The following is a 21,734-nucleotide window of genomic DNA, read 5'->3' as shown; positions in this document are numbered from 1 at the left end:
ATGAAATTAAAAGACGCTTACTCCTTGGAAGAAAATTTATGACCAACCTAGATAGCATATTCAAAAGCAGAGACATTACTCTGCTGACTAAGGTCCGTCTAGTCAAGGCTATGGTTTTTCCAGGGGTCATGTATGGATGTGAGAGTTGGACTGTGAAGAAGGCTGAGCGCCGAAGAATTGATGCTTTTGAACTGTGATGTTGGAGAAGACTCTTGAGAGTCCCTTGGACTGCAAGGAGATCCAGCCAGTCCATTCTGAAGATCAGCCCTGGGATTTCTTTGGAAGGAATGATGCTAAAGCTGAAACTCCAGTACTTTGGCCACCTCATGCGAAGAGTTGACTCATTGGAAAAGACTCTGATGCTGGGAGGGATTGGGGGCAGGAGAAGGGGACAACCGAGGATGAGATGGCTGGATGGCATCAAGGACTCGATGGACACGAGTCTGAGTGAACTCCAGGAGATGGTGATGAACAGGGAGGCCTGGCGTGCTGTGATTCATGGGGTCACAAAGAGCCGGACATGACTGAGCGACTGAACTGAACTGAACTGATACTAGATGATTTATAAGGCAAGTTCTGTCTGTCCCCAGGGAGCTCACAGAGTCACATATTTTCTTCTATGGTACTTGGAAGTGATTGCTTTACATTGTAATGGCCCTGTATCTACAACTAGATTAAAAGCTTCTCAACTACAAGGACAGTATCTTTGATGCTTTGGAGTCCCCATTTGATAAATGTTGTCTGATGTCAATAGATAACTAAATTGGCAATGCATAGGTAAATAATATGATCTGCAATGAAAATGCCATAGTGGCAACAGTCTACTTTACAGGCAAGTCTCTGTAAAGCTGGGACTTTTTAAAACTGAATAATAAAGCCCTTTAATTTTATAAAAGAAATGAAGCTAAGAAATATTCAGTGATACACAATTAGAAATCTGCAATGCTCTTCTATTATAAAGAAAGGTTTTTTTGGTATAACACTTTATATTTTCTAGTTTATATTTATATTTACATATACATATTAAATATATGTTTATATTAAATATACATATATATTTATATAAACTTTATATTTGTAGTTCTAGCTCTATTCCAGTACTTATTTAAATGGTAAATATTTCTATTTATATTTGCATATACATATTAAATATACATATATATTTATGTATACTTTATGTTTATATGTTTATATTAAATATACATATATATTTATATAAACTTTATATTTATAGTTCTAGCTCTATTCCAGTACTTTTTATTTAAATGGTAAATCATTGGCTTTAAAAATATTACTAATGATAAGTGTTTAAATAAAGTAACTAGTTATGTGCCACACAGAGTAATTTAAAGCATTTGAACAGCAGTTTCTTAATATACTTAAAAGATCAGGGCTAAGGTAGTCGTCAAGCTTGTAGTATGGTAAAAGTAACCAACAGTCCTTAAAATTCTGCCAACATGTATCTGATGGTCTCCTTAAAATGGATCCAGGTTATTCTTATTAAAACCAAGCAAACAATTATTAATGCTTATTAAAAATCCAAAAAGCTATCTAAATTACTATCAGGCTGACACAGTTACCTAAATGGCTTTTTAGTTATCTTGTTTTACATATTTTTGTAAAAGCTAATCTACTTATTTTGTAAAGAGCTTACTTTGTGTTAAGTTAAAAAGAAAGAATGAAAAAACAATTCATGTAGGTTGACTGAATACAAATGAATGACTGAAGAATGATGCATACATCCTGCAAGAGACACTATTCATTTCTTATCCTTGAAAAATCAAGGCCTCCGTGTGTTTACATGGAAAGTGGGGTGAGTAACTTTTATATGAAAAGGTACTTTTTATCTGAAAAGTGAAAGTGATAGTTGCTCAGTCTTGTCTGACTCTTTGTGACCCAAGGACTATAGCCTGTCAGGCTCCTCTGTCCATGGGGTTCTCCAGGCAAGAATACTGGAGTGGGTTGCCTTCCCTTCTCTAGGGGCTCTTCTCCTACCCAGGCATCCAACCCAGGTCTCCTGCATTGTAGGCAGATTCTTTACCATCTGAGCCACCAGGGAAGCCCACCTTTTATGTTTGTACATAAAAAACAAATTATGTGGTTAAACAAACAGTGATAATCACTGGGCAAGTGAGTGTACTGATACAAAAGAAAATATTTTAAAATATTCCCTTTCCCTTGGGCAGAATGTCTTATACTTTTCCACCAGAAGTTCCCCAGGAACTTTAGCTTTTATTCACAGAAGTGAGTTAGAGCCTCATCTAATAAAATCAGGGGGCTTGGCTTAAAGCGCGTGCATGCTTGCTGCAGTGCTAAGTCACTTCAGTTGTGTCCAACTCTTTGCAAAGCTGTGGACTGTAGCCTGCCAGGCTCCTCTGTCTGTGAAATTCTCCAGGCAAGAATACTGGATTCAAGGGGATCTTTCTCACCCAGGGATCGAAACCGTGTCTCCCTGCAGCTGCTGCATTGCAGGCAGATACTTTCACACATGTTTCTTTCTAAAAGTTACTGAAGTTTTGCATTTTAGTCCACGAAAATCGGTGTTTGTTTCAACACTGACTGTGAGTAAAACCATCCTTGGGGGTGAAATACCAAGATCATTCTGTAGCTGTAAACGTTTCCTGGTTTCTCTCCACAATCCAAGTTTGCAGTATGCTTCTAGAGTTTGAGGGAAATCTTCAGCTCATTCATAGGCTTCTTGATTTTGAGAAGACGATTGCAGAAATGTTAAAGTTGTAATTATGACATTTTTGTGCCAAGGTTCTTCTTTAGGATCATTTTTGAGGGTTGTACCCTCTAGTTGGGCTTCCCCAATGGCTCAGCAGGAGACACAGTTTCAATCCCAGGGTCGGGGAAATCCCCTGGAGTAGGAAATGGCAACCCACTCCAGTATTTTTGCCTGGGAAATGCCATGGACAGAGAAACCTGGTGGACTACAGTCTATGGGGTTGCAAAGAGTTGGACCTGACCAAGTGACTGTGCAAACACACACACACATACACACACTCTCTAGCTGAAGCAACACAACCACTTCCTTGTGTCTACCAGTAGGACTTGATTCTGAAGTGTAGATGCCTGCTTCCGGCTTCCGTTTTGGGTGGCTATTCTGTTTTTGTCCAGATACACTTTCCACCTGAATTTTTAGTTTTTAAGTATCTGCCTTATTTTAAAACTCATAAAGTCTATGTGCACCCTGACTCTAGCTAGTTCTAGGCAACTAGTTTGACTCTGGGAACTCCCAGGAAATACGCTGGGCAGCATCCTCCAGTGTTTTTACAACCTGCTGCTGCCAATCCTGCTTTGCCATTCTTTATCTGCTCTAACTTCTCCTCCAGTAGTCAGAAACCAGGGCTATATTCAGTCCATAAATAAGCAGTATAGACATACATAAAATGAATTCTTGACCATAAACTTTTCTAAATTATATTCTGCTCTTGGGCTAAGGGAAATTGAGTAAAAAGTAAAGAATTACTATTAGGATGTTTTCAAGTTAGCTCATGGCAATTGTGTAAACAGAGAAATGTATAGATGTAAAGTAAGTGCCAATTTTCAGTTGGTGAATACTGTATAGAGAAAGTGTGTTGAAATGGGACAATTTAAGATGTTTGTAAGTTGATATTTTGGTCGATGATCCTAAGTACTTAAGATTAGTTTTAAAGCTATAACTAAATTTCAAAAGATTTACCAGTCATCAGATCGAGTGCCTTCTTCAAAGTGGATATTTCCCACCGTCTCCAATTCAATTAACAAAAATGGGATTAATAAACTATGACTTTTCTTCTTTCGCTTTACTTCAATACGATAAATTGCTTCAATTCTATTTAAGAAAAAAACAAACATTAAAATTATCTAAAAATCACAACATTAAAATTCATGATAGCTTCTTCTAAGTTGATGTCAAAATATAAGGCTTTCATCAGTGGATAAAGAAAGCCTGGTGTTAACAGTTACACCAAGTAAAAGACATTCTATTTTTGGCAATTATAATCACCTCAAATTTTGTTAACCTCAGAATAAGTGAAGGTTAGAAGACTCTCCTGGCTTTACCATTTATGATTCTCAGATTTTAGACAAATTGCAACATTTTTCTACTGCAATTTCTCAGAAAATAACATTACTGATAGTACTTATACCGAATAGGTCTTTTTGAGGATTATATGCAAAATATATGTAAAGCTCTTAGAAAAGAATTTGGCACCGAGGAAGAATTCAGTAAGCATTACTTATTATTCTGTTATAAATATTTTTAATAACAAATATAAATAACAAAATATAATATATAAAATATATAATATATAAGCATATAATATAAATAACAAAATAATAACTAACTTATCCACTTAGTGCCCTCTTAAGTAAAAGGAAACTCACAGTACTTACTAAGTCTTCTTGATTTCTGTTTCTAGTTGATGCTCAACCTGAGTTTGTTTCTATATATTTCCAGACAACTTTGTATGTACTTTGCCCAGTCTCATCTATGTTGTGAGTTTCTGCACCAGTAGCAGCTAATGTTAAAAAAAAACTAATTTTTTTAGTTTGCAGATTAATGTTTTTAGGTGTGACAAGAAGCCACTCAAAGGAAATGCACTGTTTCTGGTAAAGTATTGCCTCTGTAAAAAACTAAATCTAGCTTTAAACCAGAGATGCCCATCTCTCCTAAGAACTGGACTGGAAACACATTTTGTGTGGTACTTCATACTGTAATTCTTTCCATTCCTGAAGGAGAGAATTGGGCTCAACTCATGACGTAGAACTTTCTTTTTCTTCATGTTTCAAATTTTAACAACTAGATAATTCATTAAACATACTCATCTAGTTTTTTGTTCCAGAATGTTACCCTTTCATTCAAGGCATTTAGTTTGATCACTATTTTCTGTTGAAGACTTGGTTCTTCTGTGACAGTTTCACAGATTTTTGATTTTTCAAGCTCAGTTACTTTATTGTTATTGGATCTATCATTGTGTCCTTTCCCAGATCCTTTGAGTTCAGTCAGTTCCCGTTCCAACTGTTGAAATCAATGTGCCAGAGAGCAAAATCATTAGTGGAATCTATTAGATATTTAGTTAACTTAAATTAATAAAGTAGAAACCTAGATATAAATTAGTCAAACTTCATAAAACCATGGCAAACACATGATTATAACTTTAGTTCAAGTTCAGTCACCCAGTTTCTCTTGCCCAAATGAAAGACAATATTAACTACTTCAAACATAGCAGTTCTCTCAATTGAAAATAAGAAAAGCAAAGAAGTAAATTTTAAAATATTATTGATGAGTTAGCTTCTATTAAAGTAAAATGATAAGAAATGCTGGTTTTGATACAAAGCAAATATCTAAACTAGAAATAATGTGACTTTTACCACTCCTGCTGCTGCTAAGTCGCTTCAGTTGTGTCCGACTCTGTGCGACCCCATAGATGGCAGCCCACCAGGCTGCCCCGTCCCTGGGATTCTCCAGGCAAGAACACTGGAGTGGGTTGCCATTTCCTTCTCCAATGCATGAAACGGAAAAGTGAAAGTGAAGTCGCTCAGTCGTGTCTGACTCTTAGCGACCCCATGGACTGCAGCCTACCAGGCTCCTCCGTCCATGGGATTTTCCAGGCAAGAGTACTGGAGTGGCTTGCCATTAACCACTCCTACTTTTCAATTTTTCAACTACTTTGGTATTCTGGGAAAATTAACATAAAAATACATAAAAGCATGGGTATAGCAGTGCACATTTTTCTCTTTGCCTCAGTCTCCTATATGACTCTGAACAATAGTTATCAACATAACTATTGAAACTTGGGATTTTTTTTTTGTTCATAAAGGACTTTTTTGCATTCATTGGTATTTTAAAAATGTATTATATTAAAGTATAAGATTTATCTTGATTATGGAGGTTTTGGACCTTCCCTTAAATTTTGAGCCCAGAGTGAGTGCCTCACTGACCTTACCCTAACCTGTCTTGTAAGATGGATTTCAAGATAAATTGTACTGTACACAGAGAGGTGTATACAAATAGACTAATTTGTTAAGTTTCTCTACTCCCTTCTCTGTAATGGCTATATATAGTTGTTAAAAAACTAAGTAAGAACATTTTATAAAACTGTCTGTAGTTTATATAACCTATAGCTATTATTTTTCACATATTAATATACCCATTTGCACATGAAAATGGCAGCTAAAGAGTGATTTCCATATACTGGTTCTCCTGTGATTTTTTTATTCAAATAAATAATTTAAATTATGTTAATGTTTTAACTTCAAGAATATTTTTTTGACTATAATTGAATTTAAACTTGTTCATTTCAGAAAGAGTATTAAATGTATTTAAAAACTTGGTTTTTAATGGCTACATACCATTCTATCTTAAGAATCTTTTTAAATTTAAACATTTAGGTAGTTTCCAGTTTTTATTATTATTAATAGCACAGTGATGAATATTCTTATATATAAGTATTTATCCAAATCTAGTAGTAGATTTACTGGGTCAAAGGCTATGAGCATTTTTAGACTGTTAGTAATATATATGACCCAATTACACTCTCATCAGTGGTGCAATAGTGTCACACCCATCTTCACCAGGTGGGCTTCCCAGGTGGCCCAGAAGTAAAGAATCTGCCTGCCAGTGCAGGAGATGCAGGAGACTCGAGTTCAATCCTTGGGTTGTGAAGAACCCCTGGAGTAGGAAATGACAACCCATTCCAGTATTCTTGCCTGAAAAAATTCCACGGACAGAGGAGCCTAGTGGGCTACAGTCCATGGGGTTGCAAAGAGCCAGAAGCGACCGAGCATGCACACACGCGTCTTCACCAGGCACACTATGACAAATTTATAGGTGAAAATGGTTGCTTGTTGTCTTATTTCATTCCCAGGAATTAACAGTCAGACTGAGGTCTTCTTTCAAATGTTTATTAGTCAGTTTTTACTTCTTCTATTGTAAAATGAAAGTTCATGGAATTTGTTCAATTTTTCTATCTGGATATTTCCTTTTTGTTTTGTTTATGAGTAACTTTATCCTAAACAAAATTTTTCAGATTGTCATTTATTATTTATTTTCATTAATGATGCTTTTTAGTACAAAAGCATTTTTTAAAAATCAAATCTTAATTCTGGTCTTCATGATTTTTAGTGTTTTTCTAGAGTTTATAGTATTTTTCTTATTTGGCAGAGTGAGACCAGTCAAATATATTACTGCTTTTTTATGATTTTATTTTTACATTTAATTCTTTTTCCCCATTATATTAGCTTTTGGTAAAGTATTAAGTAAGGACTCAATCCTCCTACTCCCAAGTAGTGTGACTGTTTTCGTAACACTACTGTTTAAATAAACCATTATTTTCCTATACTTTTTATATACAATAAATTCTGATACATACAAAATTCTGTTTTGAGGTAATTCTTCATTTTTCAGAGTCCACTTTTAGTAAAGGAAATTCAGTTTATTCTAAATAAAAAAGGAACATACAACTGCTAAAGTATAGCTTGTTATAAAGCTCCCACCATGTTGTATACCTCAATAGTGTTAGTGAAGGAATATTTTAGCTCTTTAGACAAAAAATGAATTTTGAGCACAGCCTGCTGGTGTCTAATAAAATTTCAGTGAAATAAGTCTCACAGATCTCTATAACTCAGTGAATCATATTGAATTACCCAGCATTTTAAAAATTTTGTAAATTAATAAGCCTATACCCTTTTTAAATTGCAGACTTCTAAGCACAGAATGAAGCCAATTTAAGTACCCAGAATCAAAACATTTTCAGGGCAAACTTACTTGAAACTTGGTACAAATGTATATGTATAATTCTATATATACATATAAAATTTAAAAGATAATGCCATCTGCCAGTTTTCTTAAGACATGGCTATTGAAATTTTATGATATTATCTTACATTTTTTTTCAAAAAGTTGAATAATTTTATTCGTTCTTCTGGCAACTTCTGTAATTTACATTTTCGATCATTCAGTTTTTCAAGATCTTCATTAAGATGCCTCTGAACAGTTTTTATACGCATATTGTAATACATTATTTTTTTCATTGCTGTGGTCTAAAAGTGAGAAAAAAATCCAGAAGGTTAGCTGAAACACAATATTATAGGTAATTATTAGTGGCATTATATGAGTGTGGTATGTTTATATAACAATTTAAAGTTTTACATGCTCAGTTACTAATAATATTAGTTGAAATGATAATGGTTATACAGAATTCTCTACTCAAATTTAATAAGCAACATATAAAATTTCAAAGATTTTCTCTGTGGGTAATATTTAAAGCGTGGGGCATATTTACATTTACTTTCAGGATGACAACATAAAGAGAATATAGATAGAACTCAATTTACAAATAGTATCATTTAGGTAATGCAGCAGTACTACTAAAGCTAATGTATTATTCCTATTAATTGAAAAAAATAAATTTAAGAGAATAAAACATTATTCATTTTTAAAAATCATGGTTAAGAAATAGCATTTCATGTTTTTTTTTCAAATTTGTAAAATGATGCTCTAAATGAATTTGTTTTAGATTGAGCAAGTCACTAAATTGTCAATCTAATTCAGTTATCTTGAATTTCTCAATATCAATGGATCATGTAGTTATCAATGCTTATCATGATAAACTGATTAAATCCACCAGTAAGAAATACACCAGGTGCCAGGAGCTTTGCAGGCATGACTAGCTTCTCCCCATTTTATGGACTGGAAAGTGGAGGCTCGAGAAGTCTTAGAAAGCACTTCAGGTTTCTTAAGAGAACAGTGGCCAGCCTGCCTCAGAAACTCCTGTTCTTTCCATGGCACCTGGGAGTTTCCTTGACCTTGAGCTTCTTCCTGTTTGGATTTCTCGATGTAGGTGTGGTGGATTCTTTACGAGCTGAGCCACTGGGAGTTATATCACATTTGAATAAGACATCATAGTGGTGAACCAGACACGTTCCCAGTACTGCACGGGATTTACAGTTTAGTGGGAGGATATAGATCAAGACCTGAGCCTTTGGACTGGGAGCACTGACTCCAAGATCCTAGAATACCAGAGAACTAACTCTCAGGTCAGTTCAGTTCAGTCACTCAGTTGTGTCCAACTCTTTGTGACCCCATGGACTGCAGCAGGCCAGGCTTCCCTGTCCATCACCAACTCCTGGAGCTTACTCAAACTCATGTCTATTGAGTAGGTGATGACATCCAACCATCTCATTCTCTGTCGTCCCCTTCTCCTCCTGCCTTCAATCTTTACCAGCATCAGGGTCTTTTCAAATGAGTCAGCTCTTCACATCAGGTGGCCAAACTACTGGAGTTTCAGCTTCAGCATCAGTCCTTCCAATGAATATTCAAGACTGATTTCCTTTAGGATGGACTGGTTGGATCTCCTTGTGGTCCAAGGGACTCTCAAGAGTCTTCTCCAACACCACATTTCAAAAGCATCAATTCTTCAGCACTCAGCTTTCTTTATAGTCCAACTCTCACATCCATACATGACTACTGGAAATACTAAAGCTTTGACTAGACAGACCTTTGTTGCCAAAGTAATGTCTCTGATTCTAATATGCTGTCTAGGTTAGTCATAACTTTTCTTCCAAGGAGCAAGCATCTTTTAATTTCATGGCTGCAATCACCATCTGCAGTGATTTTGGAGCTCCCCAAAATAGTCTGTCACTATTTCCATTGTTTCCCCATCTATTTGCCATGAAGTGGATGGGACCAGATGCCATGATCTTAAGTTTTCTGAATGTTGAGTTTTAAGCCAACTTTTTCACTCTCCTCTTTCACTTTCATCAAGAGGCTCTTCAGTTCTTCTTCACTTTCTGCCATAAGTGTGGTACCATCTACATATCTGACACTATTGATATTTCTCCTGGCAATCTTGATTCCAGCTTGTGCTTCATCCAGTCCAGCATTTCTCATGAAGTACTCTGCACACAAGTTAAATAAACAGGTGACAATATACAGCCTTAACGTACTCCTTTCCCTATTTGGAACCAGTCTATTTTTCCATGTTCAGAATTTTCCACAGTTTGCTGTGATCCACACAGTCAAAGGCTTTGGCATAGTCAATAAAGCAGAAGTAGATGTTTTTCTGGAACTCTCTCACTTTTTCAATGATCCAACAGATGTTGGCAATTTGATTTCTGGTTCCTCTGCCTTTTCTAAATCCAGCTTGAATCTGGAAGTTCATAGTTCGTGTACTATTGAAGCCCGGCTTGGAGAATTTTGAGCATTACTTTGCTAGCGGAACTAACCCTAGGGAGTATCAAATAGTTAGAACTCACACAAAGGAAACCACTTGAATACAAGACCCGGCATCACCCAACCACCAGTAGCACGCTGTGCAGGACACCTCATCTAAACAACAAACAAAACAAAAATACAAATGCAATCATCAGCATTTTATCAGTAGTCATGTATGGATATGAGAGTTGGACTATAAAGAAAGCTGAGCACCAAAGAATTGATGCTTTTGAACTGAGGTGTTAGAGAAGACTCTTGAGAGTCCCTTGGACTGCAAGGAGATCCAACCAGTCCATCCTAAAAGAAATCAGTCCTGAATACTCATTGGAAGGACTGATGCTGAAGCTGAAATTTCAATACTTTGGCCACTTGATGCAAAGAACTGACTCACTAGAAAACACCCTAATGCTGGAAAAGACTGAAGGCAGAAGGAGAAGGGGCTGACAGGATGAGATTGTTGGATGGCATCACTGACTTGATGGACATGAGTTTGAGTAAGCTCCAGGAGTTGGTGATGGACAGGGAGGCCTGGCGTGCTACAGTCCATGGAGTCACAAAGAGTCAGACATGACTGAGCAGCTGAACTGAACTGAATTGAATCCTCAGCAGACAGGATTACCACCTCACTCAGCCTTGCCCAGCAGAGGAAAAACAAACAAACAAAAACTCAGCACAAATCTCACCCTATATGAAGCTTACACAAACCACTGGACCAAGCTTAGGAGGGCAAAAACCAAAAGGAAGAAAGAATTCAACCTTGAAGCCTAGGAAAAGGAGACCTCAAACACAATAAGTTAAAAAAAATAATGAAAAGGCAGAGAAAGACTACACAAATGAAGCAACAAACTAGAAACACAGAAGTCCAAATAAATGAAGAGGAAATAGGCAAACTACCTGAAAAAGAACTCAGAATAATGATAGTGTAGATGATAAAAACCTTGAAAACAGAATGGAGAAAATGCAGGAATCAATTAACAAAGACCTAGAAGAATTAAAGAATAAACATACAGAGACAACACAATCACTGAAATTAAAAATACCCTAGAAGGAATCAATAGCAGAATATCTGAAGCAGAAGAAAGAATCACTGAGCTGGAAGATAAAATGGTGGAAATAACTTCTGAAGAGCAGAAAGTAAGAAGAATGCAAAGAACTGAGGATAGTCTCAGAGATCTCTGGGACAATATAAACACACCAACATTCTAATTATAGGAGTCCCAGAAGAAGAGAAAAAGAAAGGGTATGAGAACATTTTTGAGAAATTATACTTGAAAATTTCCCCAACTTGGAAAAGGAAATAGTCAATCAAGTCCAAGAGGCACAAAGAATTCCATACAGGATAAACCCAAGGAGAAACACGCCAAGACACATACTAATGAAACTAACAAAGACTAAACACAAAGAAAGAATATTAAAAGCAGCAAGGAAAAGCAACAGATAACATACAAGGGAAACCCCATATGCTTAACAGCTGATCTTTCAGCAGAAACTCTGCTAGCCAGAAGGAAATGGCAGGATATATTTAAAGTACTGAAAGGGAAAAATCTACAACCAAGATTACTGTACCTGGCAAGGATCTCATTCAAAATTGATGGAGAAATAAAAAGCTTTTCAGACAAGCAAAAGTTAAGAGAATTCAGTACCACCAAACCAGCTTTACAACAAATGTTAAAGGGATTTATATAGTCAAGAAATACAAGAGAAGAAAAAATATCTACAAAATCATCCCCAAACAATTAAGAAAATGGCAATAGGAACATATATATAAATAATTACTTTAAATGTAAATGAGTTAAATGCTCCGAACAAAAGACACAGACTGGCTGAATGGATACAAAAACAAGACCCAAATATATGCTGTCTACAAGAAACCTACTTCAGACCTAAAGATACATATAGACTGAAAGTGAGAAGATGGAAATATATATTCCATGCATAGGGGAAGCAAAAGAAAGCTGGAGTAGCAATCCTCTTATCAGACAAAATAGACCTTAAAATAAAGATTACAGAGATAAGGAAGGACACTACATAATGATAAGGAATCAACCTAAGAGAAAGACATAATTGTAAATATCTATGCACCCAACATAGGAATACCTCAATACATAAGACAAACACTAACAGACATAAAGGAGAAATTGACAGTAACACAATAATAGTAGGAGACTTTAACACCCCACTCACACCAATGGACAGATCATCAAAACAGAAAATTAATAACAAAATACAAGTCTTAAATAATACATTACATGAAATGGATCTCACTGATATCTTCAGGACATTCCATCCAAATGCAGAAGAATACACCTTCTTCTCAAGTGCACATGGAACATTCTCCAGGATAGACCACATCTTGGGTCACAAATCAAACCTCAGTAAATTCAAGAAAACTGAAATCATATCAAGCATCTTCTCTGACCACAATGCTATGAGACTAGATATCAATTACAAGAAAAAAACAGTAAGAAACACAAACACATGGAGATTAAACAACACATTTCTAAATAACCAACAGGTTACTGAAGAAATCAAAAGGGAAATCAGAATTTCTAGAAACAAATGACAATGAAAAGACAACAATTCAAAACCTATCAGTTCAGTTCAGTTCAGTCACTCAGTCATGTCCAGCTCTTTCTGACCCCATGGACTGCAGCAGGCCAGGCCTCCCTGTTCATCACCAACTCCCAGAGTTTACTCAAACTCAGGTCCATTGGGTCAGTGATGCCAATCAACCATCTCAGTCTCTGTTGTTCCCTTCTCCTCCCGCCTTCAGTCATTACCAGCATCAGGGTCTTTTCTAGTGAGTCAGTTCTTTGCATCAACTGGCCAAAGTATTGGAGTTTCAGCTTCAGAATCAGTCCTTCCAATGAATATTTAGGACTGATTTCCTTTAGGATGGACTGGTTGGATCTCCTTGCTGCCGAAGGGACTCTCAAGAGTCTTCTCCAACACCACAGTTCAAAACCATCAATTATTTGGCACTCAGCTGTATTTATAGTCCAATTCTCACATCCATACATGACTACTGGAAAAACCATAGTTTGACTAGATGGAACTTTGCTGGCAAAGTAATGTCTCTGCTTTTTAATATGCTGTCTAGGTTGGTCATAACTTTTCTTCCAAGGAGCAAGTGTCTTTTAATTTCATGGCTGCAATCACCATCTGCTGTGATTTTGGAGCCCCAAAATAAAGTCAGCCACTGTTTCCCCATCTATTTGCCATGAAGTGATGGGACCAGATGCCATGATCTTAGTTTTCTGAATGTTGAGCTTTAGGCCAACTTTTTTACTCTCCTCTATCCCTTTCATCAAGACGCTCTTTAGTTCTTCACTTTCTGCCATAAGGGTGGTGTCATCTGCATATCTGAGATGATTGATATTTCTCCCGGCAATCTTGATTCCAGCTTGTACTTCTTCCAGCCCAGCGTTTCTCATGATGTACTCTGCATATAAGTTAAATAAGCAGGGTGACAATATACAGCCTTGACATTCTCCTTTCCCAATTTGGAACCAGTCTGTTGTTCCATGTCCAGTTCTAACTGTTGCTTCCTGACCTGCATACAGATTTCTCAAAAGGCAGGTCAAAACCTATGGGATGCAGTAAAAGCAGTTCTAAGAAGGAAGTTTAGAGCAATACCTCAAGAAACAAGGAAAACATCGAATAGACAACCTAACCTTTACACCTAAAACAACTGGAAAAAGAAGGGAAAAAAAAACCAAAAATTAGTAGAAGGAAAGAAACATGAAGATCTGAGCAGAAATAAATGAAAAAGAAATGAAAGAAACAATAGTAAAGATTAATAAAACTAAAAGCTGGTTCTTTGAGAAGATAACCAAAATTCACAAATCTTTAGCCAGACTCATCAAGAAAAGAAGAGAGAAGAGTCAAATCAACAAAATTAGAAATGAAAAAGGAGATGTTACAATAGAAAATGCAGAAATACAAAGGATTATAAGAGACTATTAAGAACAACTATATGGCAATAAAATGGATAACCTGGAAGAAATGGACAGATTCTTAGAAAAGTTCAATCTTCCAAGAGTGAACCAGGAAGAAACAGAAATTATGAACAACCCAATTACAAGCACTGAAATTGAAGCTGTGATCAAAAATCTCCCAAAACACAAAATCCCAGGACCAGATGGCTTCACAGGAGAACTTTGTAAAACATTTAGAGAAGAGCTAATACCTATCCTTCTAAAGTGAAAGTTGCTCAGTTGTGTCTAACTCTTGGAAGAGTCAGATGGAATTCTCCAGTCCATGGAATTCTCCAGGCCAGAATACTGGAGTCGGTAGCTTTTCCCTTCTCCAGGGGACCTTCCCAAGCCAGGGATCGAACCCAGATCTCCCATATTGCAGGCAGATTCTTTACTAGTTGAGCCACAAGGGAAGCCCAAAGTTAATACCACCAATTATCATGTCCAACTCTTTGTGAGCCCATGGACATCCATGGAATTCTCTACGCCAGAATACTGAAGTGGCTAGCCTTTCCCTTCTTCAGGGACCTTCCCAATCCAGGGATCGAACCCAAGCCTCCTGCATTGCAGGTGGAGTCTTTACCAGTTGAGCCACAAGGTAAAACTCTTCCAACATTTTTCAAAAAAAAAAAAAAAACCTCTTTAAAAAAATTGCAGAGGAAGGAACAATTTTAAACTCATTCCACGAGGCTATCATCACCCTGATACCAAAACCAGACAAAGACAACACAAAAAAAGAAAACTACAGGCCAATATCAGTGATAAACACAAATGCAAAAATCCTCAACAAAATCTTAGCAAACAGAATTCAGCAACACATCAAAAAGCTCATACACCATGATCAAGTTGGGTTTATTCCAGGATGCAAGGATTCTTCAATATATGCAAATCAATGTGATATACCACATTAACAAATTGAAAGATAAAACCCATATGATCATCTCAATAGATGCAGAAAAAGCCTTTGACAAAATTCAGCATCCATTTATGATTAAAACTGTTCAAAAAATGTGCATAGAAGAAACCTACCTCAACATAGTAAAGGCCATATACGATAAGCCTACAGCAAACATTATTCTCAATGGTGAAAAACTGAAAGCATTCCCCCTAAGATCAAGAAGACGACAAAGGTGTCCACTTTCACCACTATTATTCAACATAGTTCTGGAAGTCCTAGCTATAGCAATCAGAGAAGAAAAAGAAATAAAAGGAATTCAGATCAGAAAAGAAGAAGTAAAGCTCTCAGTGCTTGCAGATGACGTGATACTGTACACAGAAAACCCTAAAGATAGTGTCAGAAAATTACTAGAGTTAATCAGTGAATTTAGCAAAGTTGCAGGATACAAAATCAATATGCAGAAATCACTTGCATTTCTATATACTAACAATGAAAAATCAAAAAGAGAAATTAAGGAATCAATCCCATTCACCACTGCAACAAAAAGAAATAAATATCTAGGAATAAATTTACCTAAGGAGAGAAAACAACTGAACACAGAAAATTTTAAGACATTGATGAAAGAAATCAAAGATGACATAAACAGATGGGCATGATATTCCATGTTCCTGTAAGAATCAATATTGTGAAAATGACTATACTACCAAATGCAATCTACAGATTCAATGCAATCCCTATCAAATTACCAATGGCATTTTTCACAGAACTACATTAAAAATTTTCAAAATTCATATGGAAACACAAAAGACCCCGAGTAGCCAAAGAAGTCTTGGGAAAGAAGAATGCAGCTGGAGGAATCCACCTTCCTGACTTCAGATTATACTACAAAGCTACAGTCATCAAGACAGTATGGTACTGGCACAAAAACAGAAATATAGACCAATGGAACAGATAGAAAGCCCAGAAATAAACCCATGCACCTATGCGTACCTTATTTTTGACAAAGGAGGCAAGAATATACAATGGGGCAAAGACAGCCTCTTCAATAAATGGTGCCGGGAAAACTGGACAGCTACATGTAAAACGATGAAATTAGAACACTTCCTAACACCATACACAAAGATAAAATCAAAATGGATTAATGATCTAAAGGTAAGGCCAGAAACTATAAAACTCTTAGAGGAAAACATAGGTAGAACACTCAATGACCTAAATCAAAGCAAGATCTTCCATGACCCACCTCCTAGAATAATGGAAATAAAAACAAAAGTAAACAAGTGATTAAATGTAAAAGCTTTTGCACAGCAAAGGAAACTATAAGCAAGACAACCCTCAGAATGGGAGAAAATGACAGCAAATAAAACAACTGACAAAGGATCAATTTCTGAAATATACAGGCAGCTCATACAACTCAATACCGAAAAACAAACAACCCAATCAAAAAGTGGGAAAAAGACCTAAACAACAGACATTTCTCCAAAGAAGACATACAGATGGCTAACAAATACATGAAAAGATAGGTGCTCAACATCGCTGATTTTTAAAGAAATGCAATTCAAAACTAGTGAGATATCGCCTCAAACAGGTCAGAACAGCCATCATCAAAAATTCTACAAACAATAAATCCTGAAGAAGGTGTGGAGAAAAGGGAACACTCTTGCCCTGTTGGTGGGAATGTAAACTGATATAGCCACTATGGAAGACAGTATGGAGATTCCTTTAAAAACTAGGAATAAAAACCACCATATGACTCAGCAATCTCACTCCTAGGCATATACCCTGAGGAAACCAAAACTGAAAAAGACACATGTATCCCATTGTTCATTGCAGCACTATTTACAATAGTTAAGAGATGGAAGCAACCTAGATGTCTGTTGACAGATGAATGGATAAAGAAGTTGTGGTACATATACACAATGGAATATTCAGTTCAGTTCAGTTCAGTTGCTCAGTCGTGTCCGACTCTGTGACCCCGTGAACTGCAGCACGCCAGGCCTCCCTGTCCATCACCAACTCCCGGAGGAGCTCAATGAATATTACTCAGCCATAAAAAGGAACACGTTTGAGTCAGTTCTGATGAGGTGGATGAACATAGAACCTATTGTACAGAATGAAGTGAGTCAGAAAAAGAAAGATAAATATAGTATTCTAACACGTATATACAGAATCTAGAATGGTACTGAAGAACTTATTTACAGGGCAGCAATCGGCAAACAGATAGAAAATAGACTTATGGACATAGGGAGAGGGGAGGAGAGGGTGAGATGAATGGAAAGAGTAATATGGAAACTTACATTACCATATGTAAAATAGATAGCCAATGGGAATTTGCTATATGGCTCAGGAAAGTCTAACAGGGGCTCTGTATCAACCTAGAGGGGTGGGATGGAGAGGGAGATAGGAGGGAGGTTCAGAAAGGAAGGGATATATATATATATCTATGGCTGATTCATGTTGAGATTTGACATAAAACAACAAAATTCTATAAAGCAATTGCCCTTCAATTAAAAATAAATTAAAAAAGAAAAAAATTAAAAATACAAAAAATAAATACACAAAGTAAATGGTGCTTATGAGTTATACTAGTAAAAAGAACTAGCTGAGAAGAAAATAAACAAATCAGGTCATATTATTAATATAATATGACCTGGTTTTAACTGTTTACCTGAAATAATGAAGAGATTTCTTTTTATCAGGAAATCTGTACTCAAATAAGTTGGAAGGCTTGTATACTGTTATCTGATTTACTTAGTAGAGAGCGGATAGTCAAGATCCCAACAGAATTATTTGGCACAAAAGATGGAATGGAAACAAATATATGCATGCTGAAAAAGCAAAATAATTCCTTTTCCCACACATGCTATGAAATTATGAAACTGAAATCATTAAATTCTTGTGCAAAAAATAAGGCATTCATAAAACTGGAGAGTTTAAGAGTGGGGAAAGCTGTTTTGGGTGATGATTAGCAGATAAAAATTCCTGACCAAGAAGAGCTGTTTCTTGGGTGCCACTGAGGAAAAAAAAATCATTAACTAAGGAAATGGCAAATGGTGCTTTTTTTTTTTTTGCCTACAAGTAGCAAGTAAAGTCAGGACCTACCTACCCAAGTGACACACTTCCCCATCGACACCATGCCCTCGGTGATTTATCCAGTCCTCAGCTTGGTACTATCCTTCTGCTTTCAATTCTCATATTTATATCTCCAACCTGGGCGACTCTATTAAATAGACTCATATCTATCTCAGATGTTCAAAAGATTATTCAAACCTTCTGTGCTTAAAATTAAACTGTGATTCTTCCTTCTAAATGTACTCCTCCCATACTCTTCCTTATCTCATCAAATAGCAGCTCCTTTTCCTTCAGTTGCTTGGGCCAGTTGCTTGGAATTATTCTCTACTTTGTTCTTCTACACTTCAAATTCAATCTATCAGCAAATCCAGATGGGTTCCACCTTCTAACTACTACCACAATTTGATTAATTTTTACTACCTTCTCTATAGTGTCCTGTATCAAACCATCAACATCTCTCATCCAAGTTTCTGGAACCTAACTGGTCTCTCTGCTTTCACCTTTTCCCTCGAATCTTCTATTCTTAATTCATTATCCAAAAAAAGATCGCTTTGCTTCTCTGGTGGCTCAGTAAAGAATCTGTAAAGAATCTGTCTGTAGTGTGGGAGACCAGGGTTTGATCCCTGGGTCGGGATGATCCCCTGGAGAAAGGAATGGCTACCCACTCCAGTATTCTTGCCTGGAGAATTTCATGGCGGCCTACAGTCCATGAGGTCACAGAGTCAGACATGACTGAGTGACTAACACTTTAAAACATAAGGCATCGTATTTTACTTCCTCTCAAAATTTTCCAGTGGCCTCATATCACTGAAAGTAAAAGCCAAAGTTCTTACACCATTCTTCAGTCTCACATGGTTTGCCCCCCACCCCCCACCCCGCCACTCCTGTATTCATCTCTTTCTCTCCTCTTCATTTGCTCAGCTCCGGCCAGACTAGCCTCCTTGTTGTTCTTAAAATATGAGAGGCATGCTCCTGCTTAAGGTCTTTGTTCTTGCTGATCCCTGAAGAGCTTGCCCCCTTACTTCCTCAGTTCTCTGCTCAAATGTTGCCTAAAATAAATCATTTCCCAACAATTCTATATAAAAGAGCCAATAGCCCTTCCTCTGCGCCTACCAACAATTTTGTTCCCTTCACCCTGTTGTTCTCCATAGCATTTATCACCATCTGACATACTAGTTTTTTACTCACTTAGTCCTTATTATGGGTGTCTTCTCTCACTAGAATGTAAACTCCATATGGAGGCAGGGGTTTTATCTATTTTGGTAATTTTATTTCTAGTACCTTGAACTGTGTCTCAATGTCTAATAGGCGTTAAATATTTGTTAGATTAATCAGACAAGTAGTTTAGTGAAGCGCATTCACCCTGCTCACCTTTTAGAAAATGTGTAATTAAAAAACACAGAGATGATAATGGAAATTTCAAAAATACGGTGTCACTGCTAAGTTTTGTAATTATTTTTGACTTAACACTGTTAAAGAAGACATTCCTACCTGACCCACCAATGACTCTGAACCTCTGCTGCTGCTGCTGCTGCTGCTAAGTCGCTTCAGTTGTGTCGGACTCTGTGCGACCCCATAGACGGCAGCCCATCAGGCTCTGCCATCCCTGGGATTCTCCAGGCAAGAGTACTGGAGTGGGTTGCCATTTCCTTCTCCAGTGCATGAAAGTGAAAAGTGAAAGTGAAGTCGCTCAGTCGTGTCCGACTCTTCGAAACCCCATGGACTGCAGCCTACCAGGCTCCTCCATCCATGGGGTTTTCCAGGCAAGAGTACTGGAGTGGGTTGCCATTGCCTTCTCCAGAACCTCTGCTAGTAGACAATAACTCTGTAGCCTTTTGCTCAATATTACAAGACAGCTCACTTCTTAGATTGGGATGGGAGAGAGGATAATCTCAGTTTTGAAAAGAAGAGAGGAAAGAAGAGAACTTGACAATAAATCCTCAGGCTAACAAAAGAAGAGAAACAAGATAAATGGGTAAAGACATTCTTCATCTGTGTTGAGATAATGGATGAACCACAAGGAAAGGATGGAAGGGCTTTATGTGGGGGCATCCACATGCTTGGCACATTCTAGATACTCATAAACTGTTTATTGAATGGTTAACTAAGTGAACAAATGGGACTCAATGGACTGGAAAGAGAAGTAGAAATATAATGTGGAAAGAATATTAAGAAACATGGTAAATTCCTATGAACTCTATTCTCAAATTACAAAGCCTTTAGTACCATGTCAAAGTAGCCCCTTTATTGGGAGAGTCACCATCAGTGACAGCCCAGGAAAAGCTCTCTTCTAGATTTCAGTTATCTTCAAATTTTGGACATCTTCAAGATTTTGGCAGTGTGGGTGGATCCACTTATATTTACAGAGAGCCCCAAACCATCTTTAATTAGATTAAAATCTACCTAATCCTGGCATACTACCATTAACCATGGGTATTTTCTAATTTTGATATATAACATTCCAAATGAGAGGAAGTTACTTGTTTCATTTCTACTTTGTCTAGGTTTTATTAATTTTTGTATATTCTTAGCACTGATGATAATTTTTCAGATTTTCTTCTTTAAGCTTTATATGTTATAAATGCTTTTCTATTATTTTACCTTCCAGTATTGTCATCAAAATTGAGGTTCTAGTACTAATATTATTATTATTTATATGCATTTATGTGAAATATCCAGCTCACTGGGCAAAAGTAGAATTGGTGACAACACTGACAAAATAATACTACCTACCACGCACTGACATAGCCAGAAAGAAGCAGTTAATTAAACTTAAGTCACAGATACCTGATTAGGGATACACTTACATCTGCCAGTTCCTTGATCTGCTTTGGTGACACATCAAACGTATCAAGTCTTTGAAGGCAAGGCAAATGATATAACACATGTGTGGAATAATTACACAGCAGACAAACTGGATTGGTTTTATACTGAGGATCATTCAGACATAAATCCTTTAAATGACGTAGCCTGGTTAAGTTAGTAAGGTCCTAGAACAGTAACAAATCAATTAATTTCAACTGTCCATTTCTAAAAAAGGCATTTGAATTCTTAAGATCACCCATAATTTACTTAATGCATTTTAATTATGTACCTTAATAAGTGGAAGTGATTTAGGTGAATAAATGTTATTCTCTAGTGAAAAAGATGCTAAATGCTTGAAAAATGGATCAATAATTAAATAGCAGACTTTGTTTCCATGCATTTTAAATGTAAAAGGCCAAAGAGTATTTACTAAATCACGTATTCCACATGAAATCTTGGAGCCCATCTATTTCTTCAGACTCCATTCCCTCTCTGCACACAGCCCCTTTGCCAACAAATGCCCAGCAGTAACAAGGGTGCAGGTCTCCTACAAGCTTCATCAACTTGCCCACACCGACGACCATTCACTCTTTTCCTCAGCCTCCTCCAGGTCTGCAATTATCACCAAAGACTATGGCACCTCTGTTCTATCATAATTACCACTGAGATCCTGAGTTTTAGGTTTTCTTTTGGTTTGAGGTTTTTTGTTTCTATAAATTCCATTTCTGCCTATTAAGGGCAACTGAAATCTAGCTTTCTCCCAAGGCCCTCATTTTCCTCACAG

The 21,734-nt window shown here is 36.7% G+C and overlaps 1 protein-coding gene across 1 annotated transcript in view; it reads right to left on the bottom strand.

The window, feature by feature from the left end:
* The window catches only part of LRRC9 (leucine rich repeat containing 9), a 128,602-nt gene that overhangs the window by 88,607 nt on the left and 18,261 nt on the right, over positions 1 to 21,734 (bottom strand). The window contains exons 7-10 of the mRNA XM_069596741.1: positions 20,953 to 21,135; positions 7,873 to 8,028; positions 4,809 to 5,005; positions 3,686 to 3,817 (exon numbers count right to left, since the gene is read on the bottom strand). Coding sequence (XP_069452842.1) covers positions 3,686 to 3,817; positions 4,809 to 5,005; positions 7,873 to 8,028; positions 20,953 to 21,135 — 668 coding nt within the window. The remainder of the gene's footprint in view (positions 1 to 3,685; positions 3,818 to 4,808; positions 5,006 to 7,872; positions 8,029 to 20,952; positions 21,136 to 21,734) is intronic.

This window comes from Ovis canadensis, chromosome 7 (assembly GCF_042477335.2).
Source record: "Ovis canadensis isolate MfBH-ARS-UI-01 breed Bighorn chromosome 7, ARS-UI_OviCan_v2, whole genome shotgun sequence".
NCBI classification, from domain to species: Eukaryota; Metazoa; Chordata; class Mammalia; order Artiodactyla; family Bovidae; genus Ovis; species Ovis canadensis.
The sequence above is the reverse complement of the archived record's forward strand: the minus strand, read 5'-3'. Positions and strand labels throughout refer to the sequence as shown.